General features: G+C 48.2%; 1 protein-coding gene across 4 annotated transcripts in view; it reads right to left on the bottom strand.

The window, feature by feature from the left end:
* Positions 1-21,178, bottom strand: part of Daam2 (dishevelled associated activator of morphogenesis 2) — a 111,571-nt gene that overhangs the window by 46,239 nt on the left and 44,154 nt on the right. For all 4 annotated transcript variants that reach the window (XM_005359681.3, XM_026785478.1, XM_013350957.2 and 1 more), the window contains exons 2-3: positions 2,264-2,489; positions 147-236 (exon numbers count right to left, since the gene is read on the bottom strand). In XM_005359681.3, the coding sequence (XP_005359738.1) occupies positions 147-236; positions 2,264-2,431 (258 nt within the window). In that variant the 5' untranslated portion in view covers positions 2,432-2,489. The remainder of the gene's footprint in view (positions 1-146; positions 237-2,263; positions 2,490-21,178) is intronic.

Here is a 21,178-nt window from a genome sequence, read left to right as displayed (position 1 = left end):
CTGAGGTGGAGCAGGAGGGTCTAAGGGGTGACCCCTGAGGCAGAGCAGGAGGGTCTGAGGGGGTGATCTCTGAGGTGGAGCAGGAGGGTCTGTAGGGGTGACCCGAGGCGGAGCAGGAGGGTCTGAGGGTCTGAGGGGGTGACTACCTTCCTTTTGCTGCAGTAGATCTGCCATTTCTTCTCGGGTGGTAGTGCAAACACAGCCTCTCGGTTTTTGTCTGTGAGGTCCAATTCATCCTATGAAGACAAGAAGAATCATGCCTGTGTATGAAGCCGTACAGGAGCTCAGAACACCCCAAACTACCCTGCAGCCTATGATCCTCTTCCCAGGGAGCACACCACACCATAAGGCAACTCTTGTTCTACTAGAAGCAGAGCCCCTAGCCTCGCCTCTGCCCAGTCTCCCTTTCTTCCTGTGCACACCTCTTTGTTCTCATGCATCCCCTTTCTGCTTCAGGCCAGCTTGTTCCTGCCTTTCCCACTTTTGTTTCACTGTCCCTTGTCTGATGCATCCGGGGCAGGATTGCTTGTCTTTACAAGGTCTGCCAACACCTTAGGTTAATGGCCATGCCATTATATGGTCTTGCCTTTCTCAGATCTTCCCACCTTTCTGCCTGCCTATTGAATTTCTCCTCCGAATTTTCCTGTGTCCTTCAAGTTTAGCATGGGCTGGAGAAGCTGAGCCAGAGGGGTGAGGGCCAGAGTCTGAGCGGTGGGAATGGGACACCATCCCAAAGGAGGCATTGACACTCAACCCTACAGGACACCAGGTGAGGTGGTGCAAGGCTCAGGGCTCCACAGAACTGGACTATACTTCCTGAGGAGCAAGCCTCTAGGGTGGTCATATTTTGGGGTCTTGGTAATTTGAATGATTTTACAGGTTTGACTTGCTGAGGGGCTTCTAAGGAGCTGCATGGTTTGTTTGGTGTGTGTGTGTGTGTGTGTGTGTGTGTGTGTGTGTGTGTGTGTGTGTGTGTGTGTGTTATGAGGATATGAGTGTAGGTACACTTGGAAGCCAGAAGTGGGCATCAGATCCTCTGGAGCTGAAATAACAGGCAGTTAAAAACCACTCAGTGTGGTGCTGGGAACCACACTGTGTTTGTAAGAGCAGCAAACATTCTTAACCACTGAACCATCATCTCTCCAGCCCTAGGGCTTTAGAGAGAATGTTTAAGACTTCTCCTTTCCTAGGTCAGAACTGTTAAATAGAAATATAGTGAAAGTGGCATATTTAAAAATGTTCTAGTCACACAAAAATATTAAAGAGGAAAAATTAATGAAGTTAACTTTAATGCTACATTTTATTCCAATTAATATACTTAAAATATGACCATCTCAACAGTTTAATAAATGTAAGGAATGTCAGTAATATAGTTTACATTTTCCCTTTTCTTTTTCATTTTTTTTCTTCTTTTTTTGAGATAGTTTCTCTTACAGCATAGACTGGTCTGGAACTCACTATGTAGCCAAGGATGACCTTGAACTCCTGATCTTCCTGCTGTCAAGGATGACCTTGAACTCCTGATCTTCCTGCTGTCCCTACTTCCCAAGTGCACCGCTACATCTGGCTCATTATTTCACTCTTTCTTTCTGTCCTGCTGGGGGTGATGAGCAGCTCAGCTCTGCTCAGCTCAGGTGGCCAGCAGCTTAGCCACTGGCCAGCACATACCGCATGCTTAAAACAATGCTAACCAGCTTTCCTGCCTTTGCAATTAAACATGTCTACAGGTTTAGTGACAAGGAGAAACTCTTGCGTCAATGTTCTCTTCACAGACCAGGAGATGGTCTTCTTAGATCTCAGTCAGGCCCCAGGAGCCAGATATCTGTGCCTCCATATTTCCAGTTATTCATCCTCCTGGTCCGAGGCTCTCAGAGTCCTCTCTAGAACCCCTTTCTGCTTGCTTCTGAAATTAAAGACCCTGACAGGAATTCCAGAAAGCAACTGAGAGAAAGCTATCAGAGTTCTCAAAGTCTCTTTTCACGATCTGACCCCTTTAATGGCAGCCAGGCTGGTCCAGCACGAGACGACCCAGAATCAAAAGGAACTGAGGCAGATTGCTTGTCCTGCAGGCCAGTTTGTGCTGTGTGCTTCAGCGAGGGTCTGTTTCCTCTACAGCGAGGGTGCTCTGGGAAGCAACTGCCTCACCCTTGAGAAGAGCTTTGTGGAGCAGAGAACTGGGCACTGACTCCCGCCCTCTCCCCTCTTGGCTGTCTATTCACCCACTACCCAGCATCAGCGCCCTCTCCACCCCTCCCTCACTGACCACCAGCTCTGCAAAGCGGACGTTGAGCTCCTCTGGGTTCGGCATGGGACCAGAGAACTCCAGATACTGTAACGGGTGGTTGTCCCGGAGGTCGATCTCAGGGAGGTCATTGCCTCCAAAGCAGCAAAGGAAGCCCAGGCCATGGTGACTCCTCTTGCTCAGAGCCATGGTCACTGCAGGCTGGGATGGTCAGCAGGCAGATGCCTTAGGTCCTCATTGGCACAATCTAGGTAACAGGACAGAGAGAACAGGTGGATATGAGAAAAGTAGGGACAGAGGCCACTGTGCCTTCAGAACTCGTGTTATGGAGACTGTTGGGGGCCATCAGCTCACTATCAAAGGCCTGTCCCCTCTCTCAGACTCTGCGTCTTCTGTCTTCACCTGGAGTTGCTCATCTGCCCTCAGCAGACTCGCAGGTGTTTGTGATGTGGACATTTCCCTGTTCCCTTTCTTTGTCCCTGGAGACATGAAGAGGATAGCAGTCACACCTGGGACCTTCAGGTGGTCAGAGTTGGTGTCTATCTGATGTTTCCCATACCTGTGATGAGGCTATTCAAGGAGTTCCCTGCCCCTGGAGGATCAACATACAGCCAAGTTCATTGATCTGATCCATTTCAGGGCTGGGGAGAGATGGCTTTAAGGCGATGGGAGGGGAGGGGAGAAGACAACTGTTGGAAGAGCTCCGAGCTAATTGGAGGACTCAGATCCTGAGGCTCAAGCCTCCAGAGGAGCGAGGGTGGAAAGAGCCTTCGTAGCTCCCACCCATTCTCTAGTACTCAGATTCAAGTAGCACAGCATATCCACAAGGCAACGGCTCACCCATCTGCCTTGAAGGCCAGTGCCCTCGGTATGAGGAGAGTTGGGAGATTAAAGCCCAGGTCAGATGAGGCTGCCCTTTGGGATGGTGTCAGATGCTCTTTTCATACCCACCAAGAACAAAGGACACTACTCTGACCAGGAACTGGGACTGGCTGGTGGGTTGGAACAGAAGGGGTTAATTCATTAGCTTGCCCCTGGGGAACCCTCACTCAGAGAGGTGCCAGCTGGAGGAGGAGCACTGCCTCCCACCATGGTTGCCATGGCTGCCCTGGACTGCTTAAGCTAGGCCATTGGCACACAGACCTCTTCAGGGCAGATCCATCCTCCACCTCTAGTTCCTAACACACCTCAGATGACCTGAGTGGATTTAACGAGGAGACTAACAAGATTCATATATCCAGTCTTTCTCAGGTCATCTCCCCACCATCTTACACACAGAGCTCCATTTTATCTAAATATAGATGTAGGATTTGTTTGTTTGTTCTGTGTGCGTGTGTTGTGTGCGCATGTTCACTCACAAACATTTGCATACCGTGATGCACGTGCAGAAGTCAGGGTAACCGATGGGACTCAGTTCTCTGCTCCTGCCATGTGCATTCCAGGAATCCACTCCAATCGCCAGGTTTGGTGGCAATCACCTTTACCTGGGAAGCATCTTGCCAATCTTTACTTCATTTGGTGGGGTTGTTGAGTTATTTTTGAGTCTTGGTACTTAGCTTTTCTCTCCTTGGTCTGGATTATTACCACATGAAGACATACCCACAGCTGTCACTACATCATTGCTGAAAATACTGACAGGGCCGAGCACGTAATCCCAACGAGATAACAGCCACATCTCCAGATGCCTGCACACTCCTCGCCCACACCTGGGGCATGGTCCATCAGTGAGCTAACTCTATACCCATGTGGCTCTAACAGCCACATCTCCAGATGCCTGCACACTCCTCGCCCACACCTGGGGCATGGTCCATCAGTGAGTGAACTCCGTACCCATGTGACTCTAACAGCCACATCTCCAGACGCCTACATCTCCAGATGCCTGCACGCTCCTCGCCCACACCTGGGGCATGGTCCATCAGCGAGCAAACTCTATACCCATGTGACTCTTCGGCCATCCCCTTCCCTGTGCAGCAATGTGAGAAGTTTTTACTGTAGCCCTGTGAACTTGCTATACTAACACTGAAGTATTCCTTTGAACCGAGCTCTAGAATCTTACAGTGAAATAAAGAAGGCAAACATGGCACATGTGTGCCCTGGAACTTTCTAGAGAATAGCCCTTTACTCTGGGACTTCTAACAATTTACCTAGTAGGTCTCATTTAAATTACAACCCATTTTAATTGCCATTCTAGGACTTTTAAAAAATGATTCCATTTTTATCTTTCCTTATAAATTGTGTGGTAGGTGTTTGAATAGGTTCAGACCAGCCTTAAATAAAGCAGTCTAAAAGAGCCATGTGACAGTGCTTCTTTTCTTGATTAAACACCAGCCCTCGTGCATATCTGAGTCACATTGAAGGCAGAGGCTGCATCCCCGCCTCTCTGGTGACCTTCCTTTCTATAGGTAACAAAGCCTTGTCTCAGCGGGTGTTCAGTCCATAGGTCTGCCAACTTAGCCATTCCCTCTGTTCTCGGAAAACCAGGAGACAGGGTCTTTTACTAAGCAGCCAGGAAATACCAATTGAAACTGCTCGGCACTAGCAGATGACAAGCAACCGGAAACCTTTTCAAGGAGTAAGAACAGAGTTGTAGGGCTGGGATGGAGGAGTTGTTATCCTGGGCCATAGTGACAGAGACTTCAGACGCTCCAGGAAGGATCTCTGGGATTTTCTATGGGATTTGACAACTGGTGACCAAGCTGAGTGGTGCTTGTTACTCTGTCTTTGTTGGGACAAAATTCCTGGCAGAAGCAACTTAAGGAATTCTGGGGGTATATTCCCTCATGATGGGAAAGTCGTGGGTAGAGCAGTGCTCGGCAGCTGACTACATCACATCTGTAGTCAGTGATGCAGGAGGGAGCTAGCACCTAGCTTGCTTTCTTCTTTTTATGCAGTCTGGGACTACAGCCTGGGGAACAGATTGCACCTCAGTCAGCCTAATCGAGAGACTCCCTCACAGACAAGCCAGGAGAGTTGCCTCTGGTAGTTCTAGATTCTGCCAAGCTGACCACGGCCAATGTTAAGCCCCAGAGTGGGTAAGACAAGGTCCTAGCGTCTGAGTGTCAGGCTTTGTCAGGCTCCAATCTGAGGGCAGATGGGTAATGGTGAAGAATCCAAAGCTAGATCCCTCTGTCTCACCAACCTTGTGAATCCAAAGGAGCTGCAGAGCAAGACCTCTCGGGTTGAGTGGAGAGACATAAAGAAGCTTCCAGACGCTGAGGCAATGAGGCCAGGCTAGAGCATGGTGGAACTCTCCGAGGATCAGACTGATACCCAGAGGACTTGTGGCCCTCTCTTCTTGCCTTCACCCCTCAGCTTCCTGTATCTGCGGTCTCCTCAGCCTCCTGTGCTCTCCGCCCCTACCGGGCCTGCCAATCAGGAATGTGAGCTAAGACAGTTTACACAGCTGCTCACAGCCACTACTGCTCTGGTTGGTCGGTAGCCTTGTGACATTATCTTGTGTGACATTTCCTTTCCGAGGAGATAGGCACAGCAATTGTTTATACCTCTGCCCATCTGCTTTCTTAGCTCCAGCCACTTGCTGGTCATGCCAGGAGCAGAGGTCTGGAAGTCAGGCATCCTGAACTTTGACCCCTGACTTTGCTTCTCTGGCTGGTTGTGACCTTAAGCATATCTTCTAGCTAGGAGCTCAGGTGCCTTCTCTGAGATACTGACATAATCACCGAGTCTTCCACAGGCATTCTGTAAGGGGTGAACAAGGCCATGGACATAAAGGGACTGGGACCTGGGTTCTCAGTAGGTGGAGACCAACATGGCTGCTGGCCTCAGGGCCACCACATACGAGACTGTACCTGCTCATAAACACATTCCACCAATGGGATGCTTAGGTCCAGCCTTACAAGAATTGCCTACTGGAATTCAGAAGTCACCCGGATTTAGTTTCAGAAACTGAGAAATTGAGATCAAGGAACTGGCCTTTTCTTGCATTCCAAACTCACTCTATTAGTGAAGAGCTGATGGAATTTGAGTTGACAGATAGGGCTAATTACGCTGATTTGATCTTACAGAAAATGAGTCTGTATGGATGTGTGGCCTTGTACTCCACAGGTATACACAATGATTGTGCATTAATCAAACCAGGGCTGGAGTCTAGGGAGATGACTCGGCTGCTAAAGGTGTCCCTTGCAAGCATGAGGACCTCACTTCAGTCCCCAGAATCCATGTGAAAAAATGTCAGACATAGTTGTTTGTGTGATCCCAGAGCTGGGGAGGAGACAGGAGGACCAGTGGGGCTTGCTGGTTTGCTGGCTAGTCAGTTTATCCTACTTGGGCAGTTCCAGGCTGGTGAGAGATTATATGTCCAAAAAGATAGGAAGGTGGATGAGCAATACCTGAGGTTGCCTTCTGTGTGCATGCACATGCACACACACACACACACACACACACACACTCATAGACACATTACAAATAGAGCTGGGATACAGTTCAGTGGTAGAATGCTTGCCTAACATTCATGAGACTCCAGGTTCAATTCTCAACATTGCATCCCAAATCAATCAATCAATCAATCAATCGATTGAAATTTAAAAAGAAAAAGAAAGGAAAGCAGAAGTCAGTGACTGAGTGTGGGCAGAGAGTGGGAAGGTGAGGTGGCCAGAGCAGTGTGTTGTGTCCCTTTAAAGAGAGGAGCAGAATTGAGAAGCCACAGGGCTGGGGGTGGACAGCGGGAAACAAGAGCAGAAGGAAGCCCAGCGACTTGAGCTCAGGCCAGAGGGGCTGAACCTGCCTCCAGCATGACCCATTTTTCTATCCATGGAAGCCTCCCCAGTACTGCAGTATCTTTTCCCCCACAGTCTTCCTTCTTCCTGTGGGGACACAAAGCCATGGGGTCAACACCTTCTATGAGCTGTAAGAGTCTCTTTCACTCACCCCCACTGCCATCATTTCCCCATACTCTGAGAATGGGACTGGTCCCAGCTCTGTCACTATACTTGAGGGTCAGCGGTCATGGTGTCTCATAGTGTCTCTCTCTCTGAGACCTAGCACACTCAACGTAACAGTTGCCTTTGACTGAAGATCTCCAAGGACTCTACAACCCCCAACCTTTCTCACTATCTGGCTCCATCTCTTCCCAAAGGTTTCTCAAGGGACTTCCCTATTCTGAGCAACCCAGCTTCCCACATTCCACCCTAAGTCAGGCAGGAAGGACTTCCTATGTCTCGAATCTGTTCCCATTTAGACCACTCTAACCCTGACCCTGAACCCTCATCACTCCACACTGCACAGCTTGCATCCTAGAACTTCAGCGTTATTTATTTCTTGGTCTTAGTTAAAGACAGAATAATGTTAATACTTCAGATTTGATGGCATGAAAGGCACTGGAATGGATCTACATTTTATACCAGTAAAGACCCAAGGTCAATGGTATCAGTAGAAAGACATAATTAGGGACTAGAGAGATGGGTAGTTCACAAAACACTTGATGTGCTTATATGATGTGCTGAGTTCCATTTCCCAGGACCAACATGAGAAGCCATGTGTGGAAGCCTGCACTTGTAAATCCCAACACTGAGACAGGGAGACGGGTAGACCCCTGGCACTCATTGGGCCACTGCCTCATCAAACTGGTCACCTCCAGACTAGTGAGGAATCCACAAGGCAGGGTGGAGAGCACTTAAGGAACACCATTCCAGGTTGACATCTGGCGTCTATACACACATGTGCATGACATCTGTGTGTATATCTGTACTCCCACACAGAAAGTAGTGATTAAGGAACAAACAGCAACAACAAAACTGTGGTTCCAAGAGAGCCAGGACATGGCAGAAGGTCCTACAGCCATTTGACAACACAGAGAGGATTCCGACCCACATCTGCTCAGAACCACCAAACCTCAGAGTTCCTGCCCAATATCCTAAGTCATGATCAGTTCAGGGCTTTCTCAAACATGTTACAGATTCAGAGCTTCTAACTTGGGTTTCTCGGTTTCCTGTGAGTTGTTCTGGTGACTCTGAGGTCTTGGAAAAAGTCAAATGGGTTGGGGGATGGGTGGGTAGGGTAGAAGAGAATCATAGGAGGGATGACTAACACAACCCTTTGGAAAAGTGGTACAGTGTGTGTGTGTATGTGTGTGTTATACACATATGAACATTTGTGCACACGCAGAGATATGAAGTGGGATTATCCTATGAAAGGGTTATAAATCCACTAGACAACACAGGCTAACAATTAAAAATCCCAGCATTATGGGTTACTTTTTTTGGAGATGTTGGCTGGTGAGGCCCCATAGGCCCCCAAACATTACCAGGTAGTGCCAATGCTCTTGATTATCCTCTAGAACTTGACAGAAGACCCTATTGCTGAAAACATAGACCCATGAGCCATAGCGCGTGGAGAACTCCAGCTGGTACTGACCTGAAAGATTCACCCTTGCTGGCTAACTTTCCTGGTGCTGAGAAGCTATCCACACTACTGGAGAAGGAAAGGAATGATCAGTCTTACCCAGCTACACAGAACACTGTGCACTGCAATAACAGTGGCCTGGCAAGATGGATCCACTCTACAATAATGACAAAATATCATGGAGCGTTATGAACCTCAGCTATTGGAGACAGAGTAGGGTAGGGAGGGCAGGGATCAAAGGACAGGGAAAGATGCTGATCTACATACGAGAAGATAAATGAAAATGGCACCTATGGGGTGGTCCTTCAGTTCCTCCTCAGCTTGTTCATACAGTCTCATCTGTCAATCATGCACCATCTTTATAGCAAAGATCTGTATGGTATATGTGAATAGTATATGTGCATGTAGAGTATGTGTAGATGATATATGGCTGTGGAATGTGTGAATGTTCAATGTGCTTTTAAGGTATATGTATATGATATATGTGCATAACAGTGCATGTATGTGGTGCACTAGATGCAATATATGTATATTTCCTGTGGGTAAATGGCACATGTACAAAATATGTGTGGTTTATGCATATATTATATATGCATGTAGAGTATATATGTAGATAGAATATGTGATCGTAGTGTACATCTGTGTGGTGTGTGTGTATGTATAGATGGTATATATGATATGTGCAGATGGGTGTATGTGTGCATATGTGGTGTGTGTACCTGTATGGTATATAGATGGTATATATGCATGAGTAGTGTGTGTAGATGGTGTATGGTTGGTAAATGTGTTTTGTTGTATAGATGGTATATTTGCATGTGTATGTGTGTAGACAACGTGTACATATGTGTTGTGTGTAGATAGCATATGTATATGTGTAGTATGAAAATGTGTAGGTGGCATAAATTTTTATGGTACATACTGAAAGATTAAATGTGTGTAGTTGTATGCGTTTAGATGGTTTGTGTTTATGTGTGGTGTGTGGAGGGCATATGTGTACATGTACATGGAGTACACATGTAGATCTATGTGCATGTGTGTGGTTGTATACTTTCAGAAAGCTTATGTATGTGTGGTGTGTAGAAGGCATATGTGCACACATGGAGTAGATGTGTAGATCTATGTGCATGTGTGGTATATTGGTATATTGTGCTGTATATGTGGTGTGCTGTATATGTGGTATGGTATGTGTGTAGTGTGTATGTATGGCGTGTGTGTGGTGCACATATTGTATGTGTATGTGTGGTGTGTGTGGTGTGTATGTGATTTGTGTATGTGTGGTATATGTGTGTGTGTGGTGTATGTGTGTATGTGTATGTGTATGGTGTGTGTGTATGTGTAGTGTGTGTCCAGCATATGCATCTGGACTCTCCTGGGTGTGTCTCACACTGGAGCATACCCCGCCTCTGCCATGGTAAATCAGCTACTTCTGAGAACCTGAGACGTAAGAAATACATTGATGACAATTATACATCCTAAACAGTTCCAAAGCTCCACACCTCAAACAAAACAGAACAAAACACCAACACATCTCTCAAAGGAGACTAGTGGGTATTAAGAGCATGGCTGGGTTCATGCACCTTGTCCCTTTCTCCCTCTCTCTCCTAGTTCCTGGCCCAGCTCGCTCCCCTCCTCTGTTTTTGGTCTTGTTGGAGATCTGCACATTGAGTGCACCAGGCCAGCACCCAGTCCTCTCCAGTCCCATTTTCACTGTTTATTTTGGGACAGACCCCATTACCCGGGCTGGCTGTGAGCTTACTCTGCAGCTCAGTCAGGCCTTGACCTTGGTATCCACCAAGCCTGAAATCCACTTTTCTAGTTACGGTTGCATTTAATCATCTCAACATCCCATAAACATGATTTGAAGTCCATTTTTACTTTTTAGACATTGTGGACTAAACCTTGCAAAGCTGAGTACACATCTACTTCTGAGTTCTCTCTTCAGTGCTGAAAAAAGAAACTAAGTTCTGAAACAGCGTCTTGATAAGTTGCCCCAACTATACTTGATCTCACTGTGTAACTCAGGCCTAACTCAAATGCACGATTTGCTTGCCCCAGCCTCCATAGGAGCTGGGATCACAAGCCTGTGTTTCCATGATCTGCCTGCCCCAGCCTCCATAGAAGCTGGGATCACAAGCCTGTGCTCCCATGATCCGCCTGCCTCTGCCTCCATAGGAGCTGGCATCACAGGCCTGTGCTCCCATGATCCGCCTGCCTCCGCCTCCATAGGAGCTGGCATCACAGGCCTGTGCTCCAAGGCCAGACACGTTTCTTTTATATACAAGGAAATGAAGGCTCAGAAAAGACCGGCAACTTGCCGGATTGAAGTCAGAAAGCATGCAAACTAATTCCAAAACTCAGAAACAACCTTTCCACTGCGCAGAGATCAGAGGGTATAAACGGCAGCACTAGTCAAAGCAGAAGGGTCCACAGAGCCACGGCACTACCTAAAATAAGCATGTCAGTCCAGTCTCCTCACCATCTCTCCATCCAGCTCTCAGAATAGAACATGGCTCTTCAGACAGCAGCCTGGCTCAGAGCCCCAGCTGTAGGCAGCCATCCGGCCGCATCAGCTCACCACACATGATCCCAGAGAGGTCCAAGTGATCTGGTCTGCAGGGCATGCCAGCTGGGTATGGTCTAGATCTGCACCCTTCTGCCACTGGCTTAAAACTCTTAATATGTTTAAAACAAGAAACCTTACATTTCTGTCTTACCCTGGGTCCTGCAAAACCATGAAGCTGGTCGTTCCCGTCTCTACAGTGGCCAACTCGGACACAATTTCCCAGGAAGTGCAGCCCAGGCCAGCCACTCCCTGTATGTTTCCAAAAATGTTACCCACAGTCCCTGGATGGGCAGGACTGGAGGCAGATACGTTACTTTAATCTGGGTGGCTTCCTGACCCAGCGGCCTTGATCTGCGATGCAAGAACTGGCCCCCAGCACCCTGATCTCTCCTCCCTCCCTGGCCTCCCTCCTCCACTGCAAGCAACCACGCTTCCCTTCACAGTGACCCACTTACTGCTCCAGGACTGGAGGGCAGGGACCTCTCCCCTGAGGCAGGAACTCGATAAGAGCGAATGAATGGCTACGTTCAGTGGATTCCCAACACTGTCCATGATAAGATGCGGTATTAAAGTAGTGATACATTAAGCCTGCACAAAGACTATGTGTCCTTCATCATTCTACAATTAGATAAGTAATAAAAGCTTGAAAAAGCTTAGCTTTGAAAGAGAATCAAGAACTGCTCTGCTCCTTCTCCTGGGGTCTCTGGTCCCCATCTCTCTTCCCCAATACCAACCTCCACCCCCCTTCTCCCCATCTATCGCCTCTCCATGTATCCCCTCTCCATGTATCCCTACTTTTGCCAAATAGTGGCCTTTCTGGTCACCCCAGTCCACCCACACCCTCCTAGTTCATAGAGAATCACAGTATTTGATTTGTTTTGTATTCATTTATATTTTTTATAACAACGAGCTTTGCTCCATCTAGATTTTGGTGCCAAGAGAATCGCCTCTAGTACCGGCCATTCCCTGGGAAAGTACCTTCTTCATGAATAAATTCAAACAGCCAGGTGTGCAAAGAAGAGAAAGGGATTCACGGCAGATCCTAGGAACCCAGGTATTTTTCCTCTCCAGTATCCACTAGAAGGCATGTGGACCTTAGCTAAACACTCTCAAGACGTGTCAAGTGACCCTCAGAAAGGAATGTTCTTTTATACATTTGTGCGGTTAAGTCATACCTAGAATTCCCAGGTAAACTCAAGACATTTTGATTTCTGAACCCTTCATATCTGATTTTTCATTTTTTAATTTGCTTTATTTGTTTTATTTTATGTGGATGAATATTTTGCCTGCATGCTTGTATGTGTGCCATATGCATGCAGTGCCCATAGAGGCCAGAGGAGGGCAGCAGCTCCCCTAGAGCTGGAGATACCTAAGGCTGTAAGCCCAATAAGAATTGAGCTCCTGGGTCCTCTGCAAGAGCAGCCAGGGCTTTTAATTACTGAGTCATCTGTCCAGCCCTTTTAATTTTAGTTTCTGAGACCAGATCTCACTTTGTAGCTCAGCCTGTTCGGGAACACACTATGTAACTCCCTAGACAGGCCCTAAACTGATCCTAAATCCTCCTGCCTCAGCCTCTGGAATGCATGGATGGCAGGAGCTTCTACTACTCTTCTCCATGACCCTTTGTTACCCCTTAACCCTCAGCATATTGCACACAAATGTTGTAAGAGGAAGTTTTCTCCACAGAGCTGAGATTTCATCTAGAGCCCAGCCCCCACCCACGATCTCCAAGCCCTGCATGAACATCTCATTTCTACCACCCCCTTTTCATCCCTGACAAGTCTGCAAGCTCTGCACTCAGTCTCTCCACGAACTGACAGGGTCTCCCTTTCTCAGTGCTTGGGATGTTGACCCATCCATCCATCCTGGAAACCCCACAGAGAAAATCCACCTCTTGCATCCTGTTACTCCGTCTGTGACCCCACCTAAGACCCTTCTCTCGGATCTGTCCCCTCTTCATGCATGTTCCCTACTTTCTGCAGAGGCTTCTGCTCCCCAGACCTGGTGCCTCCCTTGAACCCACCCCTTCCCAAACACTGTCCTCCCAGAGCCTGTTCCCATGATGGATCCTGCCCCCGCCCCCAAGGAAAACCTCCCTCCACTTAGAGTGTCTTCCCACAGGTCCATCTCCACAGGGAGGCCCTCCCCACTGCCCTTCCCATTCTGCTGACTCGCACCGGTGAGTCTTCCTACCAGTGCTTTCCCGGTGCCCTCCCCTATCCTGGCACCACTCAGCTCCACACTGATCGACTGCTTCCTGAATCACCGCTGCTCTCACTCAGTCAGGACATTCCTCATTCAAGAACCACATCTCCACACTTTAGCAGGAACTAGATAGTGCCTGGTGCAGGGCCTGGCACTTAGTAGGCATGCTGGGGCACAGACAAGGTTCAGGGCCAGGATGTCTGCTTTTCTCCCTCTCAGACAAATCCAATGATCCCTCAGGAACCTCCTTTTCCTGATCTCAGATGCAGCTGGGAACTCCTCCAGACCTCTGCCCCTCCTTTCTCTTTAGACCACCTTGCCTCTCTCTGGGGATGGTCTGGCAGGCCCAAGGTTCAAAACCACGGAAGTGCCTTAATTGTTCTCTGCTATTCTGCAACAGGCACGGCCTCTGTGTTATTTCTTTCTTATATAAAGAAACTGTGGTTTTTCTCAGACAGAGGTCTCATAGCCCAGGCTTTCAGACTTGCTATGTAGTCGCGGATGACTTTCAGCTTCCGATCCTTCTGCCTCTGCATCCCAGGTTCTGATGGCATGCCATGGGTTGACACAGTCTCCTGCAGGTTGTGCAAGCACTCTACCAACTGACTTGCTCAGCGTTCATCTCCATAGGGAGCCCAAGCAACTCTTCAACACAGGTCCTAGCATTCCAGTTTTAAGTTTGATGGAGAGGGCACAGAAAAATCAAACTATTGGGTCAAGTGTCACAGAACATAACCCCCTACACTGGGGTTACAAACAGATTTTGACCAGCTGGCCAAAGCTCCTACACCCTCCCACCCCGCCACACACACCATGTTCTGTGTTTGTAGATTACCTGGCGTTGACAGCCGTCAGGTCTCCATACAAGTGCTCTTTGTCAGTCCTGCATTCACCTGTGTGGAGCATCCCATTGCATTCAGGTACCGAGGACACGACTCTTGCCACAGCACCTCGGGCACTGATGTGGGAAGCGCTGCAGTCTGGTTACAGCTCTGCTCACCTGACACTCTGAGCTTTCCCTCTCACACCTCCTCTTGGCTTCAGGTCCAAACTGCACAGCAAGCTACCTGCTTGCATGGGTGTCTAGGTCCCCAAGTTCCTGTCTCTCACTACACTTTTCTGCTGGATCTGCAGTGGCAATGCGTCCCAACTCACCTCCTGGCCATCTGGACACAGGAGTTTAGTTTTGACCTGCTTCTGCCATCCTCTGTGGCAGTATTTATACCAACTTTTTCCACAATTCACCTCTTCTTCTCTGTGACTGTGAATGAAAACCTCCCCAGCTACATGGTACAGTCATGGTACATGGATTCCACTCCAAACCAAATAAGCCCAAAGCTGTAGGTGGGCCCAGGGCCTGGGTAGAGGCCAACAGGACAAGGGGCTCATTCTGGTGTGGTCAGGGTTGTCCAAATTTTAAAACTGGAAAGTCTCATTTATGAAGAATCTTTCCAACTCAAGAAACCTGAAATAGCTGGAACACAGAAAACTCTGTCCAGGCCAGTCTAAAGCAGAGGAACCGTGGCCAGCCCTAGAGATATCCAGGTCAACCAGGTACTTCCATTAAAGTTACAGCTTACTGGCTTTTTGTTGTCACGTAGATCTGACTATCTCAAAGTGACTAGCAGTAGTGTCAGCCAGGAACTTGTTCAGGAAAGCAAATCTTGCTCTCTTAAATCATCATCATCATCATCATCATCATCATCATCATCATCATCATCATCATCATATTTAATTTATCCTTATCGCTCCTATAAGTTATGTACCACTTTAGGTGCTTCAGGCGTCATAATTCATATCAAAATAGGCGAGGTCACTTCCACTGTGATCTCTCAGTGACACCTGATGAAGCTCGGTCCAGAAAGAGAACCAGCCAGGCTCCACTGCCCATGGGTGGTAGCACCATGTCGGCAACCATGTTTATTCCACCAGGAATCCATGTGATTCTCACTGACACACCTCTCGTGAATCCCTACCAAGGGCCTCAAGTTTAGTGATGAACTCGGTGGTAATGAAAGAGTTAACTGTCAAGCTTGAGCTGGTGGGAGCGGTTTGAGGCTAGGAGTTCAGTTCCCCTGGGAGGGTGTGATGTAGATCAGAAAGGGTTTGGTTATAAATCCCAGGCAGCAGTGTTTACTGACCACTGACTAAGTAGCCAACTTGAACAAGCCAGCTAATTAAATTCAACAATAGCTCCATAAAGTACCCGATGTGGGGGTTTTTGAAGCCCATACAAGAACATTTCTTCCTCTTGCTCCAGTTCAGGGCCAGTGCAGAAATGGATCCAAGAAGCAGACACGTGGAGGCCGGAATAGCTGCCACAGTTCTGAGAAAGCAGTTGGGAATCCGTGGCTTTAGATTTCTGAATTCCCTAGTGAGCAAGGCCAAGTCACAAGCCCAGTCACCAATGGTAGGCCTCCCCACAAGACTGGACAGATGCACCCACCCTGCAGGCAGAAGATCCAAGAGAAGGGGGAAAGGGAGTTAACAGGCCGGCTCACAGTTCCTCCAGAGTTATGGGTCAGATGCCTCGCCTCTTTCCTGAGGATGGGCTGGGAGGGAGAGAGGATGAGTAGTCGGGTTTTCTTTCCCACACGGTGTGAGCCTCGGCCTATCCCCAGAGATGCCCACATGGCTTGGAGAAAGAAAGTTGAAGGTTTCCCTCTGCACAGTTTCCCAGGTGTCCCTGAGGCACCACCAGAGCACTGAGCAGTAAAGAAGGGTCTCTTCGGGAAGCAAGAAGTCAGGGCGGTTCCTCTCCCAAGGGTTGGGGTACTCATGTGTTCCATAAGGGAAGCGATTGCTCAAGAATCCTGCACACTGTACCCTTACCTGGAGCTCAACAATTAGGTCTCCTGCAGATCCCAGGTAGGTGGGAGAAAGTTTTCATCCTGCCTAGAACCAGATCTACAGCACAGCAAAAGCTCCCTGAGGACTCAAATGCAGCCAACCTTAAAGTTTCATAGCTCTGAGTAGAGAGAGTGGGGCTTTGCCACCACCAGATAACTTAAGAGGGTTCTTGCTTTCTTGGTTTACTCATCCTGTTTGGGGGTGCTTCATCAGGTGTCAGCTAGAGATCAACCTGACAATGACCTCACCTTTTCTTGTGACTTGAATGAGGTAGTTGGGGCCTGGAGGCTAGTACCTGGCCCACAGTACCTGGTCCATGGATACACTGTAGGTCTTTGCATCATTGTTGTTTGGAGATGGCTTCTTTGAGAAGGATGGAGAAGAGCTAAGGAGATGGTTAAGTTGATGGAGTGTCTGCCTTAAAGGACCTGTGTTGGATCCCCAGAAGCCACATAAAAACAAACAGGCATGGGGATACACACTTAGGATCTCAGTGCTGGGAGGTGGAGACAGGTGGATCCTGGGAACAGCAGACCAGCCACCATAGCCTAGTTTGTGATTTCCAGGCCTTGGAGACCCTGTCTCGAAAACAATAGTGCATAACACCTGAAGGACAGCAGCCCAGGCTGTCCCCTGCCTCCACATACATACACTCACACACGTACCTGCGCATGTGTGAACAAATATGGACACACACACACTGATTGGCTTTTTAAAGAGGGAAGACTGGAGAACGTACCAAATGCAAGCAAAAGACAGAATAGCTCAGTAAGAAAGCATCAGATCCTAAGGATGTGGGATGACATGAGCCAGAACAGGAGTTGAAACTGGGGAACACAGAGGAGGAACCCCTGTGAAAGAATGGCAGGGGTCTGTGCCATCAGTCTGTCACTCAAAATAGAGCTTCACTCTCTCCAGCCCTGCAGTTCCCTCCCCCTCCTCCTGCTCCCTCGGCCACACTCCACATGCCTGTGTCCAGACTCATTTGTTTAAACTGCCCCCCCCCTCCCGGCCCTGCCCTGGGGACTCGAGGAATCTGAGAAATGTCTCCAGTTCCAAGTGCTGGAGGGAGATAAGTGTAATAAAAGGAAGAAAACCCTCCCTATAGACCTGTCCTGCTAGGACTTCCCAGCACTGCTCCCAAGTTCCTCTTTCCTCAACAGATGGCCGGCCATCCTGACTCAATGTTACTATGCTGGTTAGAACCTCCGGGATCAAGAGAGCAACAGTAGCCTCCTTCCCATCACCAGACCAGAGTAGTTTCTTTGCCATCTTTGACAATCTCTACCTTCCCTCATTTCATCATTTGGCTTGATGCTTACCCCTGCCTCTTCCTGTTTAAGCCTTCATCTATACACAGTTGTCTGGACCAGGGGTGCACAGTAAAGATTCGGATATAATGACATACAGAGCCCTTGCCCTCTGATACCAGGATATGGGCACTCATGCACTCCTAGTAGAAAGGGGCTCCTTGGGTTCCTTTTCATGTTCTGCAAGTCTTCTGTGTATGTATGCACACACATGTCCATATATGTGTATGTGCTATGTTCACATCTGTTAAGATGGGTTTGCATGTGTGCATGTGTGTAGGCTGGGGTCATCTTTGACTGTCATTTCCCAGGTACCTCTATCTTTTTGTTTCCTTGGCAGAGTCGCTCACTGGCCTTGAGCTTGCTAAACAGCCTAGGCTGGCCAGCCTGAAACCCCAGGGATTTACCTATTGACCTCAGGGATCAAGAGAGCACCAGTAGGTGCTCCACTTCCCTAGGGTTGGGATTATAAACACATGGCCCCATGCCAAGTCTTAGTTTTTGTTTTCACACAGGTTCTGGGGACTGAACTTAGACACTTTGCTGACTAAGCCACCCTCTGGAGCCATCCAAACTTCCCAGCCATGGGTGACATGCAACCAAGTCTTCCCACCCTCCCTATTGGAGGAAATCCCACTACCAGATGCACATGCAATGAGCTTCAAGCCCCACACTGCTTCCCTGCTGCAGACTTTAGAGACTAGTTAAGCATCAAGACATACCATCTTCTGTCATTGCCTGGCTCCCGGTGTCTGGCATGTAGCTTCAGGCAACATTTAGCCGCCTGCTTCAATGTGTCAGGTACTAGAGACAAAAGACAAAAAAGATCCTTTCCCGAGGACCCAGTAGAAGGACATACACAAGCCTATTGATGACCCGAGATGGGCCTCTCAGTGACAGGAGTGAGATGCCCTGGGTGGGAGCAGAGGGGACCATCCGAATACTATGGCCACCTAGGTAGAGCTTCCCAGATGGTGATTGTTCGTGGGGCACACACCAGGAAGGGCTCTCTGGAAGAGGCGATGCCAAATCTATATCTTACAGAGGAGAAGCAGGAAGTTTGGGAATGAGCCTGTGATACTGGCTTGGTTTCTGCCACTCCTGGTCATCTTAGTCACCTCTCACTGACTTGGCTTCCTGCCCTTCCCTCAGCCTCCATCTCAGAATGTCCCTTCCACTGAGGCATTTGTTTAAAGAGAGAACTCACATCAGAAGCATATGGTATGCTTGTCTGGGGCTGGATTTTCTCCCTTCATTTTATACAGAATTGATATCAATAACATGATGCTAATGGTGAAATAAATGCTAAAAACACAAAGCAAAGAATTTATCTCCCCTTGACTATTTTTAAATTCTTTTTCAATATTTATTTACTTAAAAATTTTAATGCTTCATTTATTTTATTTTGTAGGCATGAATGTTTTGCTCGCATGTATCATGTATGTGTGTGGGCCACTTGTATACCTGGAGCCTGCAGAAGCCAGGGGAGGGCATCAGATGCTCTGACACCAGAGACATAAATGGCTGTGAAGCACAGGTGCCTTGCTTCTCCACAAGTGCTCTAAACTGCTGAGACTTCACTGTAAGCCCTCCTCTCCTTTTCTTTCCTTTTTTTTTTTTTTTTTTTTTGAGACAAGGTCTCACTCTGTAGTTTTGGCTGTCCAGAAATTTACAGAGATATGACCGTCTCTGCCTCCCAAGGCATGGGATTATTTTCTTAAGAGGTTATTCTTTGAAATTCTCATACATATATGTAATATGCTGTTAATCATATCCATCCTCACACTCTCCCTCCAATTCCCTGTGGTCTGTCTCATCCTGACCCCTAACCTTTGGACTTCAGGGCCACTCTCCCTCTTTTAAAAAGATAACCCACTGAGTTCAGCAGGTGCTGCCTGTGTGTGCGTGACTGTGGGATCATCACCACAGCACAGACAACTTCCTGGGAGCCAATCTGCTGTTTCCCACAAAAGTGACTGTTTTCCTTTATCAGCTGACAATTGCGGTAGCTCCCTAGGTAGGAGTGGCTTTGGGACCCTACCTCCCTGCTGGTGTCTCACTAGATTTATCTCGTACAGGTTCTGTGTTGGTAACCACAGCTTCAGGGAGTTCATGTATGCAGCGCTATGTCTAGAGGCCAGCACTTCACAGCACGTCCCATCCTCTGCCCACTTTTCTGTGATATTCTGTGAGTGTTGAGGGAAGGTCGGTATGTATATCTCCCGTTTTAAATGGTGCCCAGAAATCTCCCTTCCTTAGTCTTTCAACTCCGGGGAAACCAAAATCCAGAGCTGAGTTTCCCAGTGTTGCTCCAGGACCCTCAGTCATTGGGAAACTGCCAAAGACAGAAGAGGGCCGGATGCTTGCCAGGTTGGGGGTTTGTCAGAGCTGTCCAGGGCTCAGCAGACAGGATGACAGTCACAAATCAAGGGCTTTTTAGCTCTGGAAGCAGAGTATGGAATCAACTCCTGATTCCTTTGTCTCACTTCTGTCTGACCAGGTAGGGAAATCACTGCCCAACTACAAGGACAAGGAAGGATACTGTGTTTCATTTCTAAGATGGAAGGGAATTTGGAGCCCACTACCAACACACACCGTGGGTCCTTATAGTCATTCCTGGCCGAGCCAATGGCCAGCAGCCCAGGGGAGCCAGCAGCCCTCCCTCTGGGATTTGTAACATACTCCTTTGGACTGCACTGAAGATCACTGGGAGCCAACTAAGAACTGTGCCCAAGACTCCCCTCTGAGTAGAAGCCTGGGCCGCATCGATGTGATGGGGCTGAGGATCTGGATGCTCAGATTCTTATTGGCTCTGCCATGAAACTCACTTGGGAGGGTAACTCCTTCTTTAATAAGATGCAGGTACGGCAGGACGTGGCTAATAAGGGATGCGTGAGGCATGAGTGGGAATTCCGAAGTCAGAACACATGTCAGCTACGATGTATTTACAAGGAAAGTATTTCCAATATATTTTCCCAAGAGAAACCAAGAAATTATCCCCCCCTTTATTTTCTCTTCTTTTACATCTAAACTGTGAGTTTATTTATCGGGGAGAAAAGGAAATAGCGTGGGGGGTAGGACTCAGAGTAAGAGGTGACTGGAGGCAAGAGAGCATTGCTCAAACATTAGGAGGGAAAGACAGTAATTGGTCAAAATTCAGGGTGACATCATTAGGAATACCCCAATGCCTTGGCGAGTCTCAGGGAAGGGGCATAGGCTGCAGAAAGGACATGTACACAAACAGCGCTTACAGATATCCTGCCCCAAAAAAGCGCTGCTCTGCCCAAAGCAAGGCAGTAGCAGGTAAGAAAGTGACTTGCTGGCCTGCCATCTCTAGCCACCTCCCAGAAGAGAGCTAGAACAGAGCCTGCACAGGTGTGCAGAGTCCTGGATATACCAGGAAGCCCTCAGCTTCTTCAGCTGCAGCTATCAGGTTCACCTACAAATGTCCAGGGATCCACCCTTTTCCAATGCATTGGTGAATGCCAGTGAGCGTCCAGTCATGCATCAGTGATCAGTATCAATTCTGCTACTCCGCAGCCCTGCATCGGTGATCAGTATCAATCCTGCTACCCCGCAGCCCTGCATCAGTGGACATCAGTATCAATCCTGCTACCCCGCAGCCCTGCATCAGTGGACATCAGTATC

The sequence above is a fragment of the Microtus ochrogaster genome, linkage group LG2 (assembly GCF_000317375.1).
Source record: "Microtus ochrogaster isolate Prairie Vole_2 linkage group LG2, MicOch1.0, whole genome shotgun sequence".
NCBI classification, from domain to species: Eukaryota; Metazoa; Chordata; class Mammalia; order Rodentia; family Cricetidae; genus Microtus; species Microtus ochrogaster.
Note: the sequence above shows the minus strand (reverse complement) of the source record. Positions and strands in the feature narration are given on the sequence as shown.